Source organism: Tiliqua scincoides, chromosome 1 (assembly GCF_035046505.1).
Source record: "Tiliqua scincoides isolate rTilSci1 chromosome 1, rTilSci1.hap2, whole genome shotgun sequence".
Lineage (NCBI taxonomy): Eukaryota > Metazoa > Chordata > Lepidosauria > Squamata > Scincidae > Tiliqua > Tiliqua scincoides.
The window spans coordinates 34,078,727-34,104,871 of NC_089821.1; the positions used below are offsets into that span (position 1 = coordinate 34,078,727).

General features: G+C 40.3%; 1 protein-coding gene across 5 annotated transcripts in view; it reads right to left on the reverse strand.

Moving 5' to 3' along the window:
• The window catches only part of PPFIA1 (PTPRF interacting protein alpha 1), a 72,136-nt gene that overhangs the window by 11,274 nt on the left and 34,717 nt on the right, over positions 1-26,145 (reverse strand). For 3 of the 5 annotated variants that reach the window (XM_066636587.1, XM_066636580.1, XM_066636615.1), the window contains 14 exons: positions 24,299-24,430; positions 23,866-23,928; positions 21,157-21,236; positions 20,879-21,026; positions 19,799-20,022; positions 16,946-17,180; positions 14,326-14,477; positions 13,328-13,500; positions 12,051-12,144; positions 3,760-3,841; positions 3,439-3,639; positions 2,051-2,113; positions 370-545; positions 96-193 (listed from right to left, as the gene is read on the reverse strand). In XM_066636587.1, the coding sequence (XP_066492684.1) occupies positions 96-193; positions 370-545; positions 2,051-2,113; positions 3,439-3,639; positions 3,760-3,841; positions 12,051-12,144; positions 13,328-13,500; positions 14,326-14,477; positions 16,946-17,180; positions 19,799-20,022; positions 20,879-21,026; positions 21,157-21,236; positions 23,866-23,928; positions 24,299-24,430 (1,921 nt within the window). The remainder of the gene's footprint in view (positions 1-95; positions 194-369; positions 546-2,050; positions 2,114-3,438; positions 3,640-3,759; positions 3,842-12,050; positions 12,145-13,327; positions 13,501-14,325; positions 14,478-16,945; positions 17,181-19,798; positions 20,023-20,878; positions 21,027-21,156; positions 21,237-23,865; positions 23,929-24,298; positions 24,431-26,145) is intronic. The other 2 variants (XM_066636605.1, XM_066636596.1) reach the window with 1 other exon arrangement.

The window sequence follows — 26,145 nt, forward strand, 5'->3', positions numbered from 1 at the left end:
GAAAATACTTAATATGTGGCCATATTACAGTCTTACACGTTATGATTTCATATACTGCTAATAATACAGCCCAAACCAGGAAAGTAAATGGCTACCTTTAACCTCATTCTGACTTTCTTCTCTTTTTCTTTCCAGTTCTTTTCGGTCATAATTCAATCTCCGCAGACACATAATGCCACACTGGAAGCTATTTCTGTTACCAGTTTAAAAAAAAAAAGAACCATTAGAAAATACAACTGAAAAACTTGTAAATAATGTCTGTCTTTAAGGCTGCAATCCTATGCACACTTTTTGGGAATAGTCCCATTGAAGGCAATGGGACTTACTTCCGAGTAGACAAACATAGGATTGTGCTCTAAGTTTACTTACCTGTGAAAACTGTCAACCATTTTAAGTTGCCCACGAAGATCTTTTTTAGTTAAGTGGTCCAGCATTCTAGCATCAACAAGACATTCCATAAAATAACTACGATACTGTGGGAGCCCCAAACTGGGAAGCCACTCATTGCCAATCCACTCATGGTTCATATCACCATAGGCCAATGTCTATTTAAAAGGAGGGGGAAATAAAGTGCATTTTAAAAGGAAGAACTTTTAAACATATCTATGTCTTATTGGGTATGAGGGACTAACAACTAAAAAAAGCAAGTTTTAAAATCTTAAAGCTACTTTGCACTTTACAGGAGCTGGCATACATGTTGACATGTAAACATGAGACACATGAAAGGGAGATGAATATATTCAAGCAGTCAGACACCATGCTAGGGAGTTGTGACTGACAATGATTCCCCAGTGAAAATTCATTTCCTTTCACACATCATGCATTTACCATAGCATTCAACAGTAGAACACTTTTGTACAATAGCTGTCACATAAAAATGGGAAGTGGCTGCTGTTAGAAAGATTTTAGTTGAATATCTGAACCTAAATGTGTTAGCCAGAAATTGAAATTAGGAGAAAAAAAATCAGAATTAATAGCACATAGTTTACTTTTTAGTTATGAGTTTCTTGGTTTTTCCACGAAATTCACATCTTTTCAGCACACCAGTTTGACAGAAAGTCGCCAACTTCTTCATAAAGTATAAAGTCAACTTTTATGCCAAATATTTTAAAATTTTATCTAGGGTGAGGAGATATTTGTGAGTAACATTTTACTCATTAATTTCCCTCAAATATTTATATAAAAAGTTAGGTGGTATGGCTTACTAAGAACTTGGGTATTTTATGCAGAGATTTAAAAGAAAAGTCTCCAACCTGAGCCCAGCTTCCTTCCTCATCTTCCTGATGTTACGTAATTAGAAAAGCAAAAGAACACAAACGTATTAGTATTTATAAGTTTAGTAATGCAAGCAAACTCAAGGTTATGGCCACAATCCAGTGCACAAAAGTATATAACTGAATAGAAGAACTGTGCAAATGTGTAAGCGCTGAATTTGGGGGAAAAAATCTTTTAGAGCTGCATAAATTGTGTAAATCTTCTGCACATCCCTCACAGCTGTACACTGAATGCAGACCTTTCTGTGCATAAAATGACTGCTCAGTATTGTGGCCACACGGCAAAGACAAAACAGCAATATGCTAATAATTTAAAAATGCAAGCATCATGCACTCAAAGTTATGCATATAATCACTTTCTATTTTTAATACCTTTATGGAAATTGAACCACCATACATTGTTTCATTTTTCCACATAAGCAGAAGCTTTTGGCTGAAAAAATTTATTTATTTATTTAAAAGATTTCTACCCTGCCTTTCCTCCACTGAAAGCAGATGCCAAAAATTAAGTGCTATTTTTCCATACAGTTCAGAAATCTATGCTATGCACCAAATCTCTGTCCCCTTCCCCTGCCACTTTCACTTTAGTGGAAAAACAATTCACAGCATAATTTATAAATTTTAGAGGATTAGTAATTAAAGTCAGTCATAACCACAAGAGATTAGGTTACCACTAATACTTCTACTCATTTCAGAAACTTAAAAGATACATGATTCAAGCACTCAAGAAGTGGGAAAAGCACTGTAAAAACAGAAGCTTCAGTGCTACAACTAACCGTTTGAGGCGTAGATGCAAGATTTTCCATTTCTTCATGTGTTACCCAGATATTTCCTGTGGTCTATTATGACCCCATAAGTGAACCAATCACATCCAATGAAAGGAAAGCAGTAACAAAGAGGAAAGGTTGCAGAATATATAAGCAACAGGTACATATAAGGAGCAGGCATGGGCAAAAGCAATGGTTTCGAGACTGTTAAGTACAAGATTGTGGTAAATTGCATACCCACTGGAAAACATATATGTCTTCCAAAAATAATTTGAATTTGTACCAAACCATACAACGTTTAAACAATATTTTTAAAAAGTATATTGCTTAAAGCAAGACCATCAATGAACTATTTATCCTGCACAAATTCAAATAAGATGGGGGGGGGGGTACTTAACTCGCTTTTAAGTTTTTCACAATGCATATATTATTCGGATCAGAAAGATGCTGGTTTACATTTCAGTTTTCAACCGTGGTTAGTTCACATGTAATGTCAAACCACTGTTAAGTGCTACAGAAATGAGTCATGTTCTTCCACCACAACTCCCAATATCTCAGATTAATTACTTCCAAGGTGGCACCAAGCCTCAGTTTGCCATTACATCTTAACCAAGCAACGTATAGTTAAATGTGCCAGAATTGCAAGCCAGCTTTAAATGAGGATTTGCAATCCTGGTATGGAGGGCACAGATCATGGTTTGCCAACTGCAACATAATGCTGAACTATGATTTGCTGCCAACCAGGTAAGAACTAAACAGAACACATGAGAAGAACAATGAAGGGGCAAGCCCAAGGTTTGCATATGCAACATCAAACCACCAACTCTATGAGTCAGTGGGGGGGGGGGCTTTTGAGGAATTATTTATCAAACTATAATCAAATTTAAGTTCATGCATAAATATCTGACTATACCCTGAGAGCACAAATTGCCATTGTGGTTCTGTGCAAGCAAGCATCCTGGATCCTAAAAGAGCAAATGTCACCAATATCTTTTCAAACCAGTTTACAAATACACTGAAATAATCACATGAAGCAATCATGATAATCCTCCTTTGCTAAACTAATGCTAAACTAAACCTTTGCTAAACTAAACCTACATAGCTGATGGATACACGTCTGCACTTTGGTATTCACTTGGGCCTGACTGAACTGGATGGATTTGACTCTTTGCACAGGTGGGGATACATTCCCATTTGGGGCCACTGTCAGCTGCACATGGCTACAGCTGGAATATAATTTTTGTATAAATGTACTACACAGTGAAGTCAATAAAATGCAACTCAGGTATTCTGGTTTTTTTTTTTCTCTTTGAATATTTGGTCTTCGATGAAGACCTGCACATCAAGGTAGAAATTTCTTCAATCAAAAGACAATGGTATTTTCCAATTTTACTTACCGTTCTTGATGTAGGAGGAGCAGACGGACTTGTCAATGACATGATCTCCTGAATGGCAAGTCTCAGCTTTAATCTATGTAGAGGATTACTAATTCCAATTTCACGCTGGATTTCAGTATCAGATAAGGCTGACATAATAGCACCACTTTTCACATTGGCACGGCAAGCAGCTACGTACCAGGCTGGCATTCCAACCCATAACTGACAAGAAGAAAAACAGCATTATCTGCAGACTATCCGGTGGGAAGGAATTTTGCATCAGGTTAAACACTGTAACAAAAAATACTATCCTAAACACATACACAGTGGAAGACTTCTTACCTCTAACCAGACAACCACAGTGGGCCCATCCCACTGAGCAAAAGGTAGGCCTTGCCTCCGGGCTTCTTCAAGTAGTTCATGCCTAAAATACAACAAAACATACTACAATGAGGCAATTACTTCCACATATTTGCATCACTGCTGGACTCCAGCAGTTTTTCCTTCGTTTAACTATTTCTCACAATCACAGCACAACACAGACCAAAGTCACCACACACACACACTGCATGAGGTCAGTAGTATGAGAACCAATGTTGGTATAATGATTAGCACTCTTCTTGGAAGCAGAATCCACCACACTGTGCATGGTCTCAGCCTAAAATATTTATTCTGTACAGGTATGGTAGAAACGCATACTTCCAAGACGAAAAGGTTTGGATGGATAAAGGGAGTTTGAGAACCTGTGCTTGCTAACTACTGAGAAACATTAGTAGGTCAGAATAAAATACAAGAAACATTTATGTACGAATGATTTGATAGGTTCATAATAATTTCCTGTACTGTCCAACTATTTTGACATATTAATTTTGGTCAATGAACTTAGTTGCTGGTAAAGGATCAAATTAAGGACAAGCGTCAGTTAAACACTTTAACTACATCAACTAATTAAAAGCTTAGCTACACTTTATCCAACCCATACAGTGATATCAAAAAAATCAAAAGGAAAAACATAATCATATATGGAATCCCAACAAGGTGCACCTTTTTAACCAAACTTTTCCAGGCGATTCCCTACATTGTTCATTTTTCATTAATACACTACTCAAAGTAGTGTATTACTAGGCAAAGATTACTAGGCAAAGTGGCTTACTATTTTTTGCCCAATAATTTCCACATTGCTATTCTACAGTATTAACACACCATTACCACACCACCAAGTCATATTGGCATATAAATTCCTTCATGGGTCAATTGTGCAGTTTTTGTAAGGCTTCATTACGGTGTTCAGATTTTATTTTCTGTGCAGGCAGCTAAGAAAAGACTAGAACCAGTACAATTCAAGTGACTTGCTCTGCCCTCTATAGCAATTTCAAATGTTAAAGGGAACTCTCTTCACACTAATTTCTATACTTAGGAGTCCCTGCTCCTCTTCCATGCTACTCTTGTCATTCAAGAGAATTCGGGAAATGGTCTCTAGGATACTTCTTCATGATTTGACAGCATTCTTCAATGTTTTCAGACTCAGGACCCATCTTTATCTTCAACCTGATACAATGGAATTGCTTATCGTTTTGATGTTATGTTTGCCCTTATGTTTCTGCATCTTTCTCAAACTCTCCTTATTTCTCTTCATGCTCCACTCCCCCAATCTTTCTACTTTACTCTCTTTTTTCTTCTGTCTAAAAAGAATAGTCAAAGTCATCCAAAGAAAGCAGGGGTTATGCCCTTGGAAAGGTCCACCAGGTTGGCCTGCAATCCAGTTGAAGACCAATGCCCCAGAGCACTTGTATCACTTTCCAGGGACTGAACATTACAGGACAGAGTAGTGGTGGGAAAGCTGTCTTTTAGGATAAATTTGTTCACCGTTACTGATCTTCTGACTGAGAACTCCTGATAACAACTTGAAAAAGCACTAGAACACAGTTTGAAAAGCACTGCTCTAAAGTATTCATGTACGTATGAATTCCATCCAAAAAGGATTAGAGCAGTAGGGAAAAAAAGGTAATCTATGCTAAAGCTTTTAAAAAAAGCAGTTGAGGTTTAGCGTTTAAGTAGTTATAAACCCTAAGGTGGCTTCAGAGGAACCACTAAGAGGAACCACTGATATTTTCTACTGTATTTTGGAGGGCAGTCAGAACATACAACCGAAAATACATTATAACAAATCACAAACTAAGTCCAGATGGGGTCTCCGTATTCATAGATCCTGTATCTGCAGATCTGGTTCAATGTGGGGCCCCCCGGACCCTCCAAAGGGATTGGAGCTTCCCTGAGCATCAGAATGCCTTAAAAAGCATAAAAAGTCATTTCTGGTTTCCCCAAAGAAACCGGAAGTGGCATCTTTTCGCTTCTACGGGCCATTCTGAAGCCTGCAGAGGCAGCGGGCAGATGTGCGCTATCTCTCTGGGCTCCAGAAAGCCCTCCAGACAGGACTGCTCTGGTCCCCTTCAGAAGGCATAAAGGGCTGAAAACAGCAAATTTGCTTATCCACAGTTTTCTGTATCTGCAGGTGGTTCAAGAACGGGTCCCCACGGATATTGAGGCCCTCCTGTATAGAGATTGTGAAGAAGAAAATGTAATTTTCAGAGTGCTAGGAAGCAGAACAACTGAGGAACACAGCTATTATCACTTTGAAGTATAAACTAACACAAAACAAATAGTAATTTACTATAAAGTACAAATAAATATAAATGCTGACAAAGGCTTGTTTATTCCTCTTTTGCAAGTTGGCAAGACTACCTCAACAAAAATGTAGTGCTGCAATATAGCTTCAAAAACCAACTTGAAGCAGTTCAAATAAAATGTTGGAAAGCTGAATTGTCAGCTCAAATCCTATGCATGTGTCCTCAGTAGCCAGCCTCTCTGATGAAACTTAATCACAATTATGTATGTAGAGGACTGCAACCTGGGACATGTAGAAGGTGCATGTTATGAAAAATTTAAAACGTGATGCTTGACAAGACATTGACACACTTAAAAAAAACTAATCTGTGAAGATGCTAACATGCTTTTATTGAAAGTGTTTCGGCAGAGTGTTCTTTACAAACCAAACTTACTAACAAGAAAAAGTATTTGATCAATTTAGTAACTGATGCTTAATTCAAGTCTACTTTTAAACAAAAAGGTACTTTACCAACACATCATACATCCACAGTCTAAATAAATTAAAATCAACTTACCCTGATTTTGCACTATCACACACCAAATGGAAAATTTAAAAAAGGGAAAAACGCATATGAAAAGGAAATAAAATGTAAAACCAATATTTAAAAAAATTAGCATTTAGAATAAGAAAAAGAACAAAACACACCTAAGACACAGCACAACTGATAAAGAAAATACAGACGGGACTTTTAAACAGGCCAGTAAGATGAAGAATGCATCTAGTTCTCTACATGTAGCACAAAATGAAATTGATCATCCCCAAACTGAAAAAATGGAGTGTTGGAAGTAAGGATATAGGAGTGAGGCAGGCAGGCATTTTAACTATAGAAATTCAAAAATGGTTTTGTCCTTAGTAAAACCTTTGCTAGATCATCAATATTGATTTTCATTTTATTTCTTCAATTCTAGCCTTTTTTTAAAAAGGAAATATTTAAAATGGAGGCAAAGGTTTGAGGAATAAATGGGTTATTAGCACCAGGAAAACCTAAACAAGCAAAGTGCAGTTGGATAACTAAAACTGAGCATATGCAAGATAGGAAGAGGCACTGAAAACTTTCAGGCAAGTTCAACGAAAAGGCTATGATAAGCGATTGAGACAGATTCTATAAGACAGGGGACATTTAGTAAGCCTGCATTAGATTTTTATTTTTTTAAACAAAGCTTTCAGTCTGTTCTGGTGGCATGTTCTAAGACACCTCATAAGGCCTGTGGACCCACAGAAGCTCTCTAACTGGCAGGCATGAACACATCTCAGGGGACAAGCCCTATCATGAAAAAAGGGGAGTGGACACCTTCCCCCTCACCAAAACAGCCTATGAGGCAAGCACAAGGGAGCACTGGGGTTAGGTTTCATCAGCCTTCTGTAGCAGAGAACTGAAGGCTAAGCAGAGCCGAAGGGAGAGGCAGAATCACCCGAGGAGGTGGAAGGAGGAGTGAGAGTGACAGGTAGAATAAGCACAAGAAACAAGACTGCTGAGGTTAGTGGGAGGCTGTGAGGGAATTGGAGCGCCGCAGGAACAGAAGCAGCAGACAAATGAGCAGTAGAAAGAAGGAGAAATGCAGACAGTGGTTCAGACAACCAGTCAGAGCTGCAAGAAGGTGACTTGAGATTTAAAGGAACTTGGCAGCTGGGAAGACTTTCTCATAGACAGAGGCATCAGTGTAAGGAACCATGCAGCAGTTAAAGGGAGAGGTGTGGGATGGACTATGTGTGGTGATGTGTGATGGAATATCACCACCACTTGCAGTGCAATCATGAGTATGGCTCTTTATTGATTGCAGTCCTAGGGATGGCCTTCTGAACTTTTTCAACACTGACTTACCCCTATTGGAGGAGGAAGGACAGGTGGAGGAGATGATCCACCCCTTTCCTCCTTTCTAAGTTCCTTTCCCTACTGTCTTCCAGTTCACTGGGCACGTCAGCCATATGCTACAATAGGGGTGTCAAACATAACTAATAGCCACTCTTACCATTACAACTTTTAAAAAATAAATAAAAAAAGGTGTGGCCATACCTCCATTTAAAAGTACAGATTAAAGGGCTGAATTTAAAAAGTTAAAGGATCATCTTCAGACACATGCATTAGTAAGAGCACTTCCAATATATTTCACTAGCCTTACTGGAAGTTTTTGGATGTAATGAACCACAAAGTAGCATTTGCCTTCTTTGAGGCATCATCAAGTTGCTGACTTATCAACTGATCAAAATTTGTATTTTTTCTTCTATCACTTACAGCTAATTAGTTTCTAGATGAGAGCAAAGTGTTTATGTTTGTGCATCACCTTCTTAATGAAGTCACTTCCTACTTATTGATTTCACTTCCAGCCCTCAACAGGTATGATGAACACTATTCTGCCTACTGTGTGAAATGAATTTGACACCCATGTTCTAAGAGTAAAATCTCAGTCCAGCAGAAGTCTTGGGCTTGAATTTACCTCTATTAAAAGGTACAGAAATAATGTACTGAGCTGCACCATATTTATTTGAACATAGTGGCTTTGTGGTCTCTCAACAACATGGCATATTGTTTGAAAGATCAATTGGGTTGTCAGAAAGATACTGCAGTCAAATAACCACTCTTTAACCCAATTCATCTGCTCCTACCACTTCATGGTAAGAGGAAGGAAGGGCAGCACATACAAGCCTCATTCCAGGTTCAGAGTTTTCTATGGACTACCCATGCCTAGAACAGATCCTTGCTGTAACTGACTTTATTTGTGACATTGAAATTAACAATGTTTGGGCTGATAGATCATGGCTGAATAAAGCTGTTCCCACCTAATGTTCCGCCTACTACTTGGTAGGCATTCTCAAAGAACAAAGTTACAGCAAGTAGCTCTTCAAACTATTCCAGTAATCTGAGCTTAAAATTCCAAGTACCTATTGTTCTACCCCAGTTCTTGAAGTCCCAGATACTTGTATTTTTGAGTGCTGGTAACCAAGAGTCCCTGGGGCATTTGGTGGGCTGCTGTGAGATACAGGAAGTTGGACTAGATGGGCCTATGGCCTGATCCAGTGGGGCTGTTCTTATGTTCTTAAAAGTAATTTACACTCAAGGTCTCCTCTCTAAATAACAAGTTGAATAAACATGTTCTTCCAAAATTTATAAATCTCTATGGCTTCTCTATGAATCTAAGTGCAATAACTATTGCCCACTGTCACTCATTATCACACTTGAACTTGGTTAATTTCAATGTCAGGAATACCAGCCAAGAAAGCCTTAGTATTATGACTTCACATTCAGTTGTATCCTAATGTGGCCCTTCTATTTGTGCAAGAACCCCTGTGTGCACCAGGGGAGAAGCAGCAAATTTTTCCTGATCTCCTCTTCCTACTTCAGCCTTCTGAATATCTGTTGCTGAAGGGAAGTTTGACAAGAAGCTTCTCTATCCACTCACACAAACAAGGCTTCTTTAGAAGCACAGAGCATATAACCATATATAAGTGCAAACGAGTGCCTTAACACCAGCACACAACATATGCAAAAATATCAAATGCCAGGAAGCTTTTCACAAATTGCAATCCAAAATTCCAAAAAGTTACATTAACAACGGGCAAGTACAGAAGTTAAGGTGTTGAGATTTCATGAAAACACGGATTCCAAAAGATTATCCACACATCAGGACTGGTTTTCAGGAAATGTTTGGGGCTACAGTTGGGAAGAGAACAGGGAAGTCCATTCCATGAGGAGAACACCATTCCCATTTCTTAGTATCCAAAGCAAATGCTAGTATTTCATAGACACAGTATAAAGTTTAAAGTTTTAACTCTTGTGCTAGCAGTTGAGAACTATTACACCAAAAACTATTTTCAGCAAGTATTTTTTAAAGCAGTACAAAAAAACCAATAAAATTCAATCATAGCCCCCAGCTTATGCCAGTGGTTCCCAAAGTGTGCATTGTGGGCCATCCTGCTACCCAGCAGGGAGGCTGTAGCATGAGCCTCCAAACAATGGCAAGAGGCTCAGCATAGTGGGCAGACCTGCAGCATGCTAAAACCACACACTGGGAAAAGCCAGCCTGGTCGCCCTAACCCTCTTACTGCTATTGAGGCATGTGATGCCCTCCAAACCCAGAAGTGATGGTGACATTACCAAATGAAGCATTTTGCATCATTACCACTTCCCTCTGGGTTCTGAGAGTGTCACAAGCCAGATAAGCTTGGGAAGCACTGGCTTATGCCATTCAAGATGTCAGACTGACATTTACTAGCATGCACACTAGTAAATTAGCAGTTTTATTTACTAAAGAATGGAAAACTTCAAAAGGAGATGTTCTTCAAACCAGACCCACAACCAGCATTTGCAGATCATTACAGATAGTTATATTTACAACAGATCACATCTCATTTCTGTTCATTCAACTAGGCTGAATGTAGCAAATACTCTAGCCTTTAAACAGAAGTTTGTGTGTTTAGGTTTAGCTTTCAAACCATTACATCATCATTTTTCACAGACACTACACAGTCAATAAAAAACCGGTTGGTGAAAACCTAGATAAATCTTGAGGTCACAAGGTGACTGATCCACTGAATACTTGATCTTATTTGGCTACTGAAGTTTTTTTTCTTAGCTAGTTACTCATTTAGATTTAAGAATTTGCTGAACCAGCAAAAAAATTTTTACTTCAATTTAAAGGCTGCTTGCCAAGTTTGCAGTTTCCAAAGCAGCATAAAAGTAAAACAAAACAATATCAATAAATAAAACCAAGAAAACAAACATGAGACAAAATAAAACAAGTACAGCAAGTCTTCACTTAAAGTTGTTGATAGGTTCTTGGAAATGGCAACTTTAAGTGAAATGACTTAACAAAACCAATTTTACTGAAAGCTAATTGATATATAAATAAGAGCTACATTCGTACAGCATACTTCTGGTTACAAAAACCATCACCAAGCACCTAAAAAAATCCCAAAATACAATATTGAAATAAATGTGTGCTTTCTGGGCTGGAGAAAGCCTATGCAGACACGGGGAGAATGTGCATATTCCACACAGATAATGTTTGCAGCAAGGAATCAATCTTTGTTTTCCTCACCAACTGCATAAAAAAACAACTTTAAATGAGGACTTGCTGTACAGTAGAGTTTTGTGCTATTTATCACTTTACAGAATTGTTGGTTAATTTTTTTAAGAGTAAGTTTATTTTATTGTTAGCTGCTTTGAGTTTATGTTTGAAGGAAAAGAAGGTACAGACCTCCAAAAATACATAAATAAAATGTTAAAAGTTAATGAAAGTTTAAAAGGCTTGGCAGAACAAAAAAATATTTTTACTGGTCTTTTAAAGAATGCGTTGAGTTTCCTTGGAACAAATTTTATGAAGATGGGCTACTAAGACAGCAATTCACAATGAATAATGCATTCAGATCTCTTGTTAATAGAATTTGCAGGAGTCTCATCACTCCAGCATAATTTTTTGGAAGAACGTTCATATGGATGAAGGTGTTCAAATATTCTAGAATTGGGCCATTTAGGCCTTAGTTTAAAGGTTAAAAGTAGCTCCTTGAATTTCACACAGGAACCCTTGCAGAAGGAGTACAATTTGCTCTCTCCCTGGGGCCATGGAAAACTACATTCTGCATGAGCTGAGGTTTCTACAAGACGACCCTTGCATATAAAAATTTAGGAATGGAATACTAACTACTATTTCGTTCAAGACAAAAATCAAATTATGGAAGAATTGCAACAACAGTTACATTGGAATTACAGGTGGGGCTCCAGCAAAGGCACTTAGAACTGGAAAGCCATTCACACTACCATCTATTCCCAAAGGTTCAGTAATAAGGATACTAAATTGAATCAAAGAATGCTAACTTCTCTAAAGTAATGTGACCTATAAAAATGGTGGCATGCGTACACATTTTATTGGTAGTAATACTGCATTTCAATTTACTTTTAAGATAATTTATAATTGTCTTAAAAGACAATGTTTAAAGATCAGAGTTGAGAAAAAACTTTAAGGCTTACTTTTTTTGTAGTTTTCTATTTTTTTCTGCTTGTCCTCCCAGTTTTCCAAGTCCTAAGCCATCCTGAGTTGATGTGTCTGCTTCCATTACATTAACTGCCAGGATTCAAAAAGTTGTTATATGTTACTTGTTGAAATGTAACAAAGTGACAGTAAATAATATTTTAGGCCATTTCTGTTTATCTCCAACAGTTTGGGCATATTTGTTTCATTTGATGTACAATAGTAAGATTTCATACATACATTATACTCACTTCTGTAAACTCTCATTTGCCAAAAGTAACTAAACAGGCATTTCAGTAGACAGGGCACCTCTTCACATTACAATTTAGGAAATACTGGCATAACCGTCATTCCTTGCAGTTGTCATAGTGTGCAGATGCCCTAAATTGCTTGGGGACCTCAAAGCTACGTACAGCCAAACAACAATAACAAACTTTAGACATACACATCTATCTAGATATACACATGTCAAAAGTCTTGAAATCTCCAGAGACTAAAAAATTGTTACAAAACACTCTCTACTTTTTTTAGAAAGTGCATGGCTGAAATGAAAATGGGAAAGGAGCTTGAAGTAATGAAAAATATAAAGTTGATTTCATAGCAAAACACACAGCTTTTCACATTTGAAGTTACCCTTGGAGAGAAGGGTGGGGTAAAGATACAGTAAATAAAAAAAAATAAATATTTGAAGTGAGGGAAAAAGAACATACCCCCAACTTATTGGGATTCAAGTCATAGATTTTAGTAATTTGCTCTTTCACAAACATAAGGAGCTACTATTCACACAAAGAGGTAGTGGGGAATTTCACTGATTCCTCCTTCTTGCTACAATCTCCCATGCAATCCTATTCTAGAGGATCTCCTCAATACAAGGGTTCAAGGAGCAAGAATGATGCAGAGGGAAAGTCCAACTGTGTTGACAGAATGGACATATAACCAGTTATACCAAACCCATATTTATAGATGGTCAGAATTAACCATCAATTTGACAAACACATGATTGACTATTAGGTTAGTAGTAGCTTGTGATTCATGGCTTTGGTCAATTTGTTAGAAGCAGAACAGAAAACCTGTAGGCATGCCTCCAGGAGCCTATTTTTTTGTCATGTCCATGTTACCTAAATACTTGGGGCAGTGAGGCAGGTTGAAGCAGGTGTAATCTGCAAACCACAAAAATTGGAGCTAACCATCTCTCTTTGCTTTGCTACTTTGCCACTCCTTGCTACTACTTAACAATTATTAAATCTTCTGCTCTGGCAGACAATTATTCACTGACCTTGTCCCAAGCTCTCTTTGCTGATTTGTCCAGGTCGACCCTTTTCTTTTTTACCAAACAGGCGCCCAATTGAGGACTTGATTCCTTTCTTTTTAGGGGCTTTGTGAAGGGAATCTTGGCTACTATTACTGCTGCTGGGATTGCTTACTTGCCCATCTTGTGAACCTGTGGAACTATAGAATAGAAGAGACTTTTTAAATCTTCACAAAACATGCATCATTTAAGTTACACACTTCATTTGCAGGCTACAGTACATTTTTGGGAGATGTGGTTCAAAGGAAAGCTGAACAGACTGTCAGTTGAATACTGACAATATTATATATAATATTAATATATAATATTAAACACATAAGTTTTTTAGACAAAGAACATACAACTTTTAAAAGGTACTAAATCACTACCACCCCATTCAAGGTATTGAATTACACTTGTTTCCTTTAGCAAACTGTGTTTTATGCTTACTGACTACAATCAGCTGCACAAAAACCTTTTAAGCTGGTATAAATGCAGTTATGGATTAAACTGTGTTATTGGCTATTGCTTATAATAATGATTGCATTTGATATTTTGTTGATTTGTTGTACTGTTTTAACCACTGCAAGCCTCCTTAAAATATTTTTGAACTATCAGGTGGTTTAGAAATTTGAAAGATAGCAAAATCCTAAGCATGTTTACTCAGGAGACAGTTCAATTAAGATGAATGGGGCAAGATGGCTGACGAAAGTGGGAACAAGATTGAAAAAGAACTGGAGGGAAGCAAAAGGTATGAGGATGTAATGGGTAAAGGAAAGGAGAACCTATTAGACAAGCATGTTGGATAACACACAGAGTCACAGGACAGGAGAGGCTCAATGCTATTCATAAGTAAGAAAAATGACAAGGAACCACTGGAAATAGGGAATCTACCTCTTTGGATGCAATTTCACATATTAATTTTAAACAAGACAAACTTTCAATGAAGGTCTTTAGCTTAACAATTTTTATAAAAGTTTGTTTACTTTCTGAGATCCCGTATATCTTCATGGCTCACTGTATGTAAGGCTCCTTTATAGGCTCTGTCCAAGTGCAAAGTCCGAGGTGAAGAGGGTGGTGAAGTCTCACATTTTATTGTTGTCTTGTCATCTTTAACATCTTCTCGAGAAACTGGAGACTAAGAATTGAAAAAGGCTGTAAACTTTAGAATTTGACAAACGCATGAGGTATACCATCAAGCATGCAGGAACTTCAATATAAATTATTTAGCTTTACAGCATTCACTGACATTCACCATTCTTAGATGATTTTTTTCTCTTTTTACACTCAAATATAATAAATGTATAGGCACTCCAATGTTGAATATATCACTAATTAGCTGAAGATACATTAGTGACAACTTCAGGGATTTCTCCAACATCACCTGTACACAAAAGCAGGAATATACTTTTTAATCAGCTTCATAAAGATAAACTGGTTTAAGAAGCAGTTTGCAATGCCTTATTAGGCATTAAAAACATCTCTTCCAATTTCCCCTGTGGAAACTGAAAGTTGTGTTTTTCGGCCTTTTAGGTCATTTTGAATCTCACAGGCAGACACGTGTGGCCTCTGCAGGCTTCAGAAAGCCCTCTGGAGGTGACTGTCACCTTCGTAGGCTTTAAAGGGTCAAAAGAGTGGATTTCAGTATCAGCAGTTTTTGGTATCTGTGGGGGGTCCAAGAATGGACCAAAGAATGGACCTTGTGGGTACTGAGGCCCGATCTGGACAAAAACAGTTCTGCATACCAGTACACCAATCCTTTTTGTCATGCTGACCAAAAAGTCATATATAGATTATAAATTAAAGATGCAGTTTTACTGTACAAGACCCAATGCAAAGATTTACCTTTCTACGATGTTTCCTTAAATCACTAGGCTGACAGATGCATGCAAAGAAGAGAAATTAAGATAAAGCAGATCTATTGATGGCTAGAAAGCATTAACACAAGGAGGAGATTATGGAAGTCATACTCTTTTCTTTGAAAGAAATCAATAAAAGCGTTCCAGTCAACCTGCCAATGAAACCATTGTTTAATAATGGAACATATTTCCATCCTCAAAACGTGGGCAAGACCAAATGCTTCACTGGCAACTTTCTGCTTTGTATCACTACTTAAATGGTAACCAACTTTGGAGGCCAGAAATGAGAACAGAGGCAGAAATGTAAGAAATTCCTTAACCATAAGTTAAGAAATTACTCTAGAACAGCAGCTCTCAAACTTTCAGTATCTGGAACTCTTTTTATTCCTACAACGAATCTTGGAGAACCCTACCAGTGCATGCAGAATCTTGGGTTTGCCCAGGAGCTCTGGCACAAACTGGGCAAGAGACAGATAGCAGCAACTTATGGTGTGCTCGTGGAGTCCCTGAAGGGGTTCTCAGGAAGCCTTGGGGTACCTAGGAGCACACTTTGAGAAACAATGATCTAGAGCAGGGGTATCCAAACTTTTTGGCAGGAGGGCCACATCATCTCTCTGACACTGTGTTGGGGGCTGGGAAAAAATAATTTACATTTCAAATTTGAATAAATTTACATAAACGAATATATTAGAGATGAAACTTATATGAATGAATGAAGGTCTTGCAATGTCTGAAGGCCTATAAAAGGCCTTGTACAAAGCAAGGCCAGCCTTTCCTTTGCTGCCGCATCACAGATGTGAAACAGCAAGCAGTGGAGGGAGCCTCGTCCCACAGCTCACACAAGAGGTTGAACAGTTGGCTGTCACACTGAGAGTGGTTGCACCAGGCCAGTGTGGGCTCTAGCAAATTTCCAGAGGGCTAGAGGCTCATTGGAGGGCTCCCTGAGGGACAGACTGGGAGTCCTCAAGGGCCGCAAGTCGCAGGAGTTTTGGCACCCCTGCTCTAGAGTGTTGATTCTCTTTATGCATGTTTGATGCCTTAAGATCATCATCATCATATATTTGGATTTCTGATGTGAATTCAATCTCTCTTTATATATTTTTTACATTTAGAAAATTATTTATAACACTAAAAGTCTAATTTTGTTGAGCGCCTCATGGCACTGGGGCAGATGCAAAACACTGAGATTTTTGACACAAAAATGCTTTTTTATGTAAATAATTTATCAAATAGTTTTTCTAATATAGCTGGACATGCTGCCTCTTAGTAACAAAGGATTGTTTGAAGCTTCCTTTGTTATGCAACAGCTACATAAAATACTGTGGTATTTAAATTATGTCTGAAATTGTAAGAAGTAATGATTATTTTTGGTTCTTCTGTGGATGTATGACTAAACAGAAGAAGTTGCTTGATTTTTTAAATCTGAGGTAAGTAATAACATTGGATACACTGTGCATAATCAAACAATAATCTGATTGGCTTTCTACAGAACATGGCCTTTAAATTTGAAAAACTAGATATGAGTGATTATGCAACAGTATGCAAAATCAATTGAAGTATACTGTAAATGGGTTACTGATAGAATGTGAAAAGAAGTGGATTATGGGGAGGCCCCATATCCATGGATCCACTTATCCGCAGTCCCCTGTGCATGCTTCCTCCGGAGGCAAGGGGAGCTCCCCCTCCGGAAGCAAGGGGAGGTTTCTTCCATGATGAAGTAAGGGTGAATAAAAACAGAGATACTTACTAGTGTCATGATGCCTAGCCTGTCCACCTCCCGAGCAGGACTATGCGGGATTCGTCGTGGTGTGGAGCGGCCACTACCAGGTGGAGAAGAGCCAGAAAGGGAGCCACCAGGAAAGGGAGGAGGAAGAGTGTTCACTGACCGAAAGTGCCCAAGGTTGTCTAAACTCCCACTACCAACACGGTTTTCAATTTCCTCGGCTCGCTGCTCAGTGTTTTCTTTTTCTTCTTGTATCAGTCTAAAGAATTAAGATGCAATCAATTTAAGCATATCAGCCACCAAAAAGTGACCAAAGTCAGGAATAAAGTTGATAAACAATTGTATGCAATGTTTTAATTCATCTATTAGGATCTATGTAGCCAACTGTATAGCAGCCTGGAGTATGCAGCAAGTTAAAAGAAAACAATAAAAAAACAGACAGAACAGAAATCCATTGAGAAAAGTAGCTGAAATATATATTTTGCAAACACATCAGCCTGTTTTGGACACCATGCTAAACCATGATTTAACATCACAGTCCCAGACCCTGGGCTTATAACTGATCCCACCCACCACTTTGCAACTGTCCTCCCTTTGTATTCTACTTTTTTACTGGTTTAGAACAAACCAAGACCTTTTGTGAGGACTAAACCCTAAAAGTTATCCACTTGTTCTAACCAGTTTGTGAATGATCCTGGATTTACAGTTGGGATTGCTAGATTAATTTAAGGATCCTCTGTAGGGCTGTTTGGCAGTGCAAGAGGAATGAAAAAGAATAGAGAGGTAAGAATTTTAGGAGAGGATAATTGATTGTAAAATTATTCCATGCCTTGCAAAATGTCACTAGATTTAGACAAGAGCGGAAAATAGCAATTTAGTTTCAAAGAAATTGATCCTTGCTGTATGTGAAAGCCCTATATTTGCCCAAATTAAAATGGGTCTAGGTGTTTTAGGTATCAATATCAAAGTTACATGGACATTCCAGCAAACACCCAACAAACAATCAATTACTATTCATTAAGGACAATGACGCAGCATTTAGAGCTGTCAAGGAGAGAATCATGGACACTGAATGTCAAGAGCTAAAGAGTTTGGCTAACACCTCCTGCTCCCCATTGCACTTTCATGTACCCATTCAGTTAGGCAGGATGCCATTTTATTTATCCCAGCTGTATAATCCGCAGTTAAGAGCCTTCATGTTGGCAAGATGTTATGCCCTTCCTTCAGCCCTTCTATGGGGCTGGTTTAAAGGGATACTTCTTTCCACAAGGCTCTGTCCTTGTGATCTGAACCATGTGGAGTCAGTTGAACAGCCTTTTGTTCTGTCCCTTGCATAAGACCCAGCATCAGAAACATTTTATGCCCATCCTAGCGCGCTTCCAGGGATGGGCAGAGGCAGATGTGCTACAAGCACGTCTGTCAGTAGAGGAGGGAAAAACTTATCAACATCTCTTGCTTTGTCGCCACAGTCATAAGTACGAGAGAAATGAGACTGGAAGCTTAGCCCTGTATGAGATCAGCTAATGGGGGCACTATTGACTATTGGATTTTTCGTGTGTGCGCCATGCATTTATGGATTATGGAACCATCTCCTGATCTTATATAAATTTTGAATTTTATTTGCATATTGTTTTGATGTATATGTATGTGCCAATATGTATATGCCAATAAAGGTTACATCATCATCATCAACTACAATGACATTACTGTTAAAGTGTTTTCAAGTATGCGCCTTCTCGGATCTTAAAAAGAAAGCTATGGCAAATTGCAACCCATTGTAATACAGTCGTGCATCACTTAGTGACAGGGATGCGGACTGGCATCCCCGTAGCCAAGTGAGGCCTGACTTTGTGTGAAGCCTCTGAAGGCACTGTACTCCAAGAGAAGCTCCAGCAATATGCATATCACATCTGTAGCTGTTGTTTTTGATACACAGGAATTTCTTTTTAAGTGATGAGGGTTTTTGCACATTGCTCTAAGTCAGGGGTGTCCAACTCATTTCATACTGAGGGCTGAATGGCATTCATGATGCCTGCTGAGGGCCAGAAGTCCCTCGATAGGCTCATGATGTCATCAGGCAGGAAGTAATGTCATTAAACATAACAAAAAATAAGCACTTTTTCTCACTTAGGAATTCATTACAATTGGCAGAAGAGAAAACACGCAAATCTTTATCATATTTCAAGATATGGGAGAGCCCAATTTTCATGGGGGCTGCCCTTTAAGCAGTAACACCTCAGCACTGCTCAGCAGCTGAGAGCCTGAGGGCCAGATAAAAAGCTTCCGTGGGCCACATCCAGCCCCAGGGCCTTATGTTTGACACCCCTGCTCTAAGTGTTTCACATTCTATTACATATGTCTGGAACTGACATACTTTTTGAAGAAAAAGCAGTTGAACATCCACTGGGCTAAGTGTGCGGCCCTTAAAAAACCTAATGATTTAATACTGAATAACTGAATACTGGCATACACAGAAGCAGCCATATAATTAAGGGCGCAATCCTAACCCCTTATGTTAGTGCTTTCCAGCACTGGCATAGCAGTGCCAATGGGACATGTGCTGCATTCTGCAGTTGGGTGTCACTCATGGAGGTCTCCTCAAAGTAAGGGAATGTTTGTTCCCTTACCTCAGGGCTGCATTGCCCTTATGTCAGTGCTGGAAAGCACTGACATAAGGGGTTAGGATTGCGCCCTAAGACAAACAGAATCTATTGGAACTGAATATGTTTTCAGGAACTCTGGCAAACAAAGTACAATTCTCACATACACACAATAAACCTGCTGTCTAAAGTAAAGAAAGGCATGCCATAATTTCTATGAACTAAGAAATGAAGCTCAACAATATAATAATTTTTAGTATAAAAATAAAAGTTATACCTAATTTCTTTGTTGATGGCATCTAACTGCTCCTGAAGCATCATTGCTAAGGTCTGAGCATCTGCCTGACCACTAGGTGACAACAGATCAACTGAACTGAATATAGTTTCTCTGTCATCTTCACCATCAGAGATATCAACATCACTCTCAAAGGCTTGTGCAACATTTGCCAACACACTTGCTTGCTGTGCACGCTCCCAGTCTTGTTCATTAAGGGTCTGAACCTGTTTAACATAAATAATTCCACTTTTGTCAGTTTCTTTTCACAAGCTTTAGCTATATACACACATATATATACACATATGGATATTTGTATACACACATATACACATGGAAAAATTTTACACACACACACACACACACACACACACACACACACACACAGAGTAAGAGAGAGAGACCTCATTTACATGCTATTGGGTATCCATCAATACATGCAATAAAATCAGAACAAATTTTACACCATTGCATACATATCTACCATTTATTCAATAAATATCTAGATTTCTGCTCCTATATAAAAACCACAGGTTGATTGCATATATTCACACCCAGAGAATTCCATGCAGCTTCAGCACCTATACAGGGAGTCTCTTGTATTGCAGATCCTGTATCCGTGGATTCACTTATCCACAGGTCTGGTTTTCAGGGCCTCCCGCATGAGCCTCCCCCAGAGTCAAGGGGAGCTCTGCTCCCCTCACCTCCGGAAGGTCCTCTGAGCTCAGCAGAGGCCACGGACATCTTCACAGAGAAACCAGAAGTTGTGCTTTTTAACTGTAGGGCTCACTCTGAGCCCAGTGTCCTCTGCTGGGCTCAGAGGACCCTCTGGAGGTGAGGGGAGCAGAGTTCTCCTCGCTCTGCAGGGTGGGAGAGGCATTTACCTGTACCCACAATTTCAAATAACAGCAGAGTGAGGGAGTTCTGGAACAGAACCCCCACAGATACAGGGACCCATCTGTAGGTCTTCCTCCCCCCGGGGTTGGTATAATATAGAAGCATAACCTTTTTGTAGCTTTACAACAAAACAAAAAGTTTCAAGGCATGCCATGCTAGGAGTAAAAATGTTTAATGCCCTCCTACCTTTGAAGGTTCATCCCGCAGAGCTGCCAAACGTCCCTTTTGTGGGCGCCGTAACACAGAGGTGCTATAAGAATCCATCTGACTATCTGCTATGGCTGAGGGTGCCAGGGGATATCTAAAATCTGGTACATTACCCAAGTGTGATCGACTGAAACAAAAGCAGATGCTGTTTTTAGTATTAAGAGACATGGTCTCAAACATATACATAATCCAGATTCAGGCAAAGAATCATTCATCGAGCAGGACTTCAATAACTTAGCACAGAAGTATACTCATACCTATGATGAAGAGATGGGCCCCTCATTCTCATCTGTTCATTCTCAGATCTCATTGTTTCAATGTTTAATACTAGCTGATCCTACAAAGAAAAAAACACAAATAATTCATTTTAGCATTAAAACCCTTTTCAAAAGCAAGTTCACATATTTGCTTATACAGTTTTGTTATCCAGCATGCATGATGAGTGTGAAGTTGTTAGGTACTCAAAACTTTCACAAGGTAAGCTGCCCTTCAACAGGGCACTCTCTGCTTCCTCAGTGACCTGCCAGGGCTCCTTCTGTGGTGCTGCCCTGCCCTTCCTTCTTTAGAGGGCTCTCCAAGAATAGATACATTCTGCCTCCTTCCTCAGGAGTGTTTGATGTGGAAGGAAGAAGAATATCTCTATTCTAACTAGGTCCTTCTGAGAAGGAAAACGGGCAGAGTGTCACCACAGAAGGAGCCCTGTCAATAAGGAGGCTATAAGGCTCACTTAACAGATTTATTTTATTTTATTTTAAAGATTTATATCCCACCTGTCTATCCAATGAAAAGACATTAAAAACAATAAAACACAATAAAGGCCTGGATCCCAAATTAAAATACATTCACAAAACGCCATGCCCTCTGGTATCAGCATAAAAGACTCCTTAAATAAGGAGGTGTCAGCATAAAAGACTCCTTAAATAAAAAGGTCTTTAAAAGATGCTGTGATAAGCTGCACACTTAACTGCATACTTTGATGTTACTGTAATCAAATTAATCTTAATTTTTTTAATTTGTAAGCTATACTGGATCTCATGATCTGCTGTTCGTTTTGGTTGTATTAATTTTCAGAGGTAAACAATTATTTAAAAAGCAATGTTTTTAAAAATGTAAAATATTTTTACATTTTGTAAATGTTTAATGTAAAAACATTCAAACATTTAAACATTTTGTAAATGTTTAATGTAAAAAGCAATACATTAAACATGTATTTATTATTGCTTTTAAATTTTAGCTACTGTATTTGCTGGCGTATAAGATGACTTTTTTGCCCTGAAAAACATGCCTCCAAGTGGGGGGGCTGTCTTATACGCCGAGTGCACTTCAGTTGGGATAGACATAGCTGCCCATAGTGGCCATCCGATGCTCGCCCGGTGCCCATAGTAGCTTCCCGATGCCCGCCTGCCCACCTCATTGGCGCTGGACCCACGCGACGGGAGGAGGGAATCTGCTGCGCAGAGGCGGGGTGAGCGCAGCGCTGCTGTCAGGCGCTGGAGGAGAGCCGCTGCTGGGTCTCCCCCGCCTGCTGCTCTGATGCCGGGGGCGTCTGAGCAGCCGGAGACCCAGGAGGAAGAGCCGCCGCCACCGCCGGAGCAGCAGGCCAGGGAGGTGGAGCGGACTCCGCCTCCCAGCGGCCGCCAGCGTCCCCTGCCTCCTTTCGCAGCCGCTGCCGAGTAAGGGGAGGAGTCTGGCGGCAGCCGAGTTCTCCGAGGGCATCCTGGTGCCCTCCCTTGCATCTGGCCTTCTGACATAGCCCATTTTTAAAATCACTTTCTAAAAACACTTTCTTGAAACAGAATCCTGTCAACTGGAAAAGGCTCAGTCTCAAGCCATTTTTTGCCCTTCGTTGTACATACGCAACAGGGATCAAATGTATACACCTGTGGGCTGGGGAGAAATATTAAGCAGCAAACAGGAGTCTTCCCAGACAGCAGAACTGACATCTCAATGATTTCTATTCTAGAGAAGGAAAGTTCCTCTTTAAAGATGCTGGAAGAATATCAGTGGAAGAATGTTATGAGGAATTTATCATGCATTGATTTTTTCTAAGATCTAAACCCTTGTATAGCATCACTGTGGTAAATGATTTTATAAACGGAAAGCTATAAACCAGACATTACCGGCAAATGGGTGTAACTCACCCCAATGGCCTCCCCTCTCCCCCCAACCTGTTAAAGTTTGGGAGGGGTAATGTGAAGAACAGTGACAAGGAAGAAGGTGATCAACTCTATACCTACCTCTTCTTCACTAATCCAAATCACTTCCCCCTCCCCTGAAGATTTCCCTTCCGAGATATTCCAAACCCATTTGCCCTTGCAAGTTGCAAGCACGTATTTGGGACCAGGGGATTGGGAAGAAGCAGCTGGGCCGCATGATTTAGAGTATAGAAGGAGTGAGCATGGAAAGATTTAGAACGCACTGCCGCGGTCACCGCCTCCCGCCGGCGGAAGGCCGAGTACCCGCGCAGGCACCGCAACAGCCCTGGCGCCCGGCGGAGCCAGGAGCGCAAGGAGCCGCTGCCTACCGCCGAGGCTGGACAGCCGCCTGGCACCGCCTGCAAGAAGGGGACCCTGCGCGGCGCGTGAGTCTCTTCCTCTCTGCTCGCTCGGGGCAGGGCGGGGCTCGTAAGACCTTCCCCCGAAGTGGCACCATCTCTATTCCCACGTTCGGCAGGCGGATGCTCATGGCTCGTGAAGGCGGTGATGTGCCTGGTCCGCTGTTTGACTGGCGTTCAGGTGCAGCACTTTCTGGTCTCGATAGAGGTTTATCTGCTGATGTGCTGTTTTACCTTTTATTTGGTGTGTGGAAGGTGTGCGGAAGAGGGGGTAGTCTTATACGGCGAGTATATAACAAACTCTATATTTTGAGTGGAAATGTTGGGGTGTCGTCTTATACGCCCATTCGTCTTATACGCCGGCAAATACGGTATGTATGCTTTTAAAATGATACTTTTTTCCTTTCAATACCTTTTCATTTTGAAGTTCATCAACTTGTTTCTTAGCTTTTTCAACTTCACGAACCAGAGCATTCTGGAATAAAATACAAGCTCAATTAAGATTGCAGATTTTCAAATTGTAACATTTTAAAAATTCAGAAACATCACCACATTGTTTGCTCTGTTTATGTATTTGTTCTAGTTAAGATACACAAACTCTTTGCTCACCCCCTCACATTTCTATTAAAGTTTCAAAAATATTCCCTGAACAAGTTTCGTTGCCAACCATAAAGAGATTTTAGCATTTCTAGAGCACACATATCTCTTGTTATTTATGTTGCCCTTCTGTTGCACCATAAATGGATGGATAAATGTCCATTAAAAACAAACACCACCACTAATAAAGGGCATATTGCTAAATCAGCTAGTGCACTTCAAGCAACAATCTTAACTTTCACAATTACTTTATCTTCCAGGGCAGCCATTCTTTCTTTAAGATGAAGCTGAAGCCTCTCGTTGGACTCAGACAAAAGTTTGTCGACAGTATCAGATAAGCGTCTATTATGCTCTTCATTCATTTTCTCTCTTTGCCGAGCCTACATGGGAGCATTGCAAGAAACAACAGAATTAAATTAACAATTTTACCATACACACACACACACACCCTACCTCGTGCTGGCATGAGGGAATACCCAGATAGTATGGAATGCCCTTCCTCTGCCAGGGAAACACAAAGCCATGAACTTTTTCTCTCACTTACAGAAACAGTAAAGTTTCTAAGGCTACTGTGCAGTTAGGGCATGCCCCTAATCCGCAGTGGGTTTCATTCCAGAACCCACTACAGATACCTGAAATTGAGGATAAAAGAGAACAGCATAACATTCTGCTGTGGCAAGGGACCCCCCCCCCCATCACGCTTGGTACAACAGTACAGTAGATGATGATGATGATAAACTATTTTTATCCTGCCCTTCTCCCCAAAGGGACCCAGGGCGGCTTACAACATATTAAAAAAAAAGATTAAAACATAATTTAACATCTCAGTACTGTACTGTTCTCCTCCATTTTGTGCATTCCACTGCCACCACCTCTGGGAGTTTTAACAACTGGTCATTTCAACAGATTCCACAGGTTATTTCACTGAGAGCCAGTGAGGTATAGTGATAGTTTTGGAGCAAGACTATCCAGGTTCAAGTTGTTACTCACTCATTAAGCTCACTGGATGACTCACTGGACCAATCTCTATCTCTCAACCTAACCCTGCGGTTTTCGAACTCTCCGGGAGTTTGAAACATGCATTAAGTCCTTGTGGGGGTGGGGCCCAGGATCGCTTCACTCAGGGGGGCTGCAGGAACTGGGGTGCACTCACCAGTCCCTGCAGCAGCCGTCCTGGGGTGCGCGGAGCCCTGCACGAGCATCTGCAGGGCTTCCCAGGTCAGCAGAAGTGAAAGTGATCACGTTCCACCTCCGCAAAACCAGAAGTGGTACACAAGCGCTCCACTTTAACTTCTGATGACCTGGGCAGCCCTGCAGACGTTTGCGCAGGGCTCCCCGCACCCCAGGACAGCTGCTGCAGGGACTGGTGACTGCATCCCAGTCCCTGCAGCCCTGTTAGAAGTGAAAGTGGAGTGATCACGCTCCACTTCCGGTTTTGCGGAGGTGGAGTACAATCGCTCTACTTTCACTTTCTGCAGGCTGGGGAGCCCTGCAGACGCTCTCATAGGGCTCCCCATACCCAGGGAAGGCTGTTGCAGGGAATGGTGAGTGCACCCCAGTTGCTCCAGCCCCCTGAGCAACATGATCCTGGGGATCACATCACTGCCTCCCCCCTGCCTCCTCGCTGCTCCTGTCCCTTAAAGGGGTAGAGGCTAGGGACTTCAGGTTGGGGCATCGCAACGCCGCGGTCTGAAAACCTCTGGCTTAACCTAACCAATACACAGGATTCTTTTGAAGACAGATTCTCTGTCCTGCCCTGAGCTCCCTACAGGAAGGACAGTATATAAAAGTAGAAAGCAAATGCAACATCACATTCCAATTAGGTATTTACAGGCAAAGCCTAACCTGCAGTAGAATAAGCAGGCCAAGTGGCCTGCACTATATTCAGCGCAGGTTAGGAGCAGGTACTTATGCCATGTTGAGCTCCAACCACCTCTATGGGGCTACTCGGATGTGTGCCAGCAATTTTGCTGGCACAAATCAAAGCAGCCCATGTAAGGATGCCGGGCCCAGGAGTGAGGCTTAGGTTTCTGCATGCCCTGCTGCTGCTAATCCTACCTTCCTCCCGGGCCTGATCCCTCCCGTTTTTCCTACC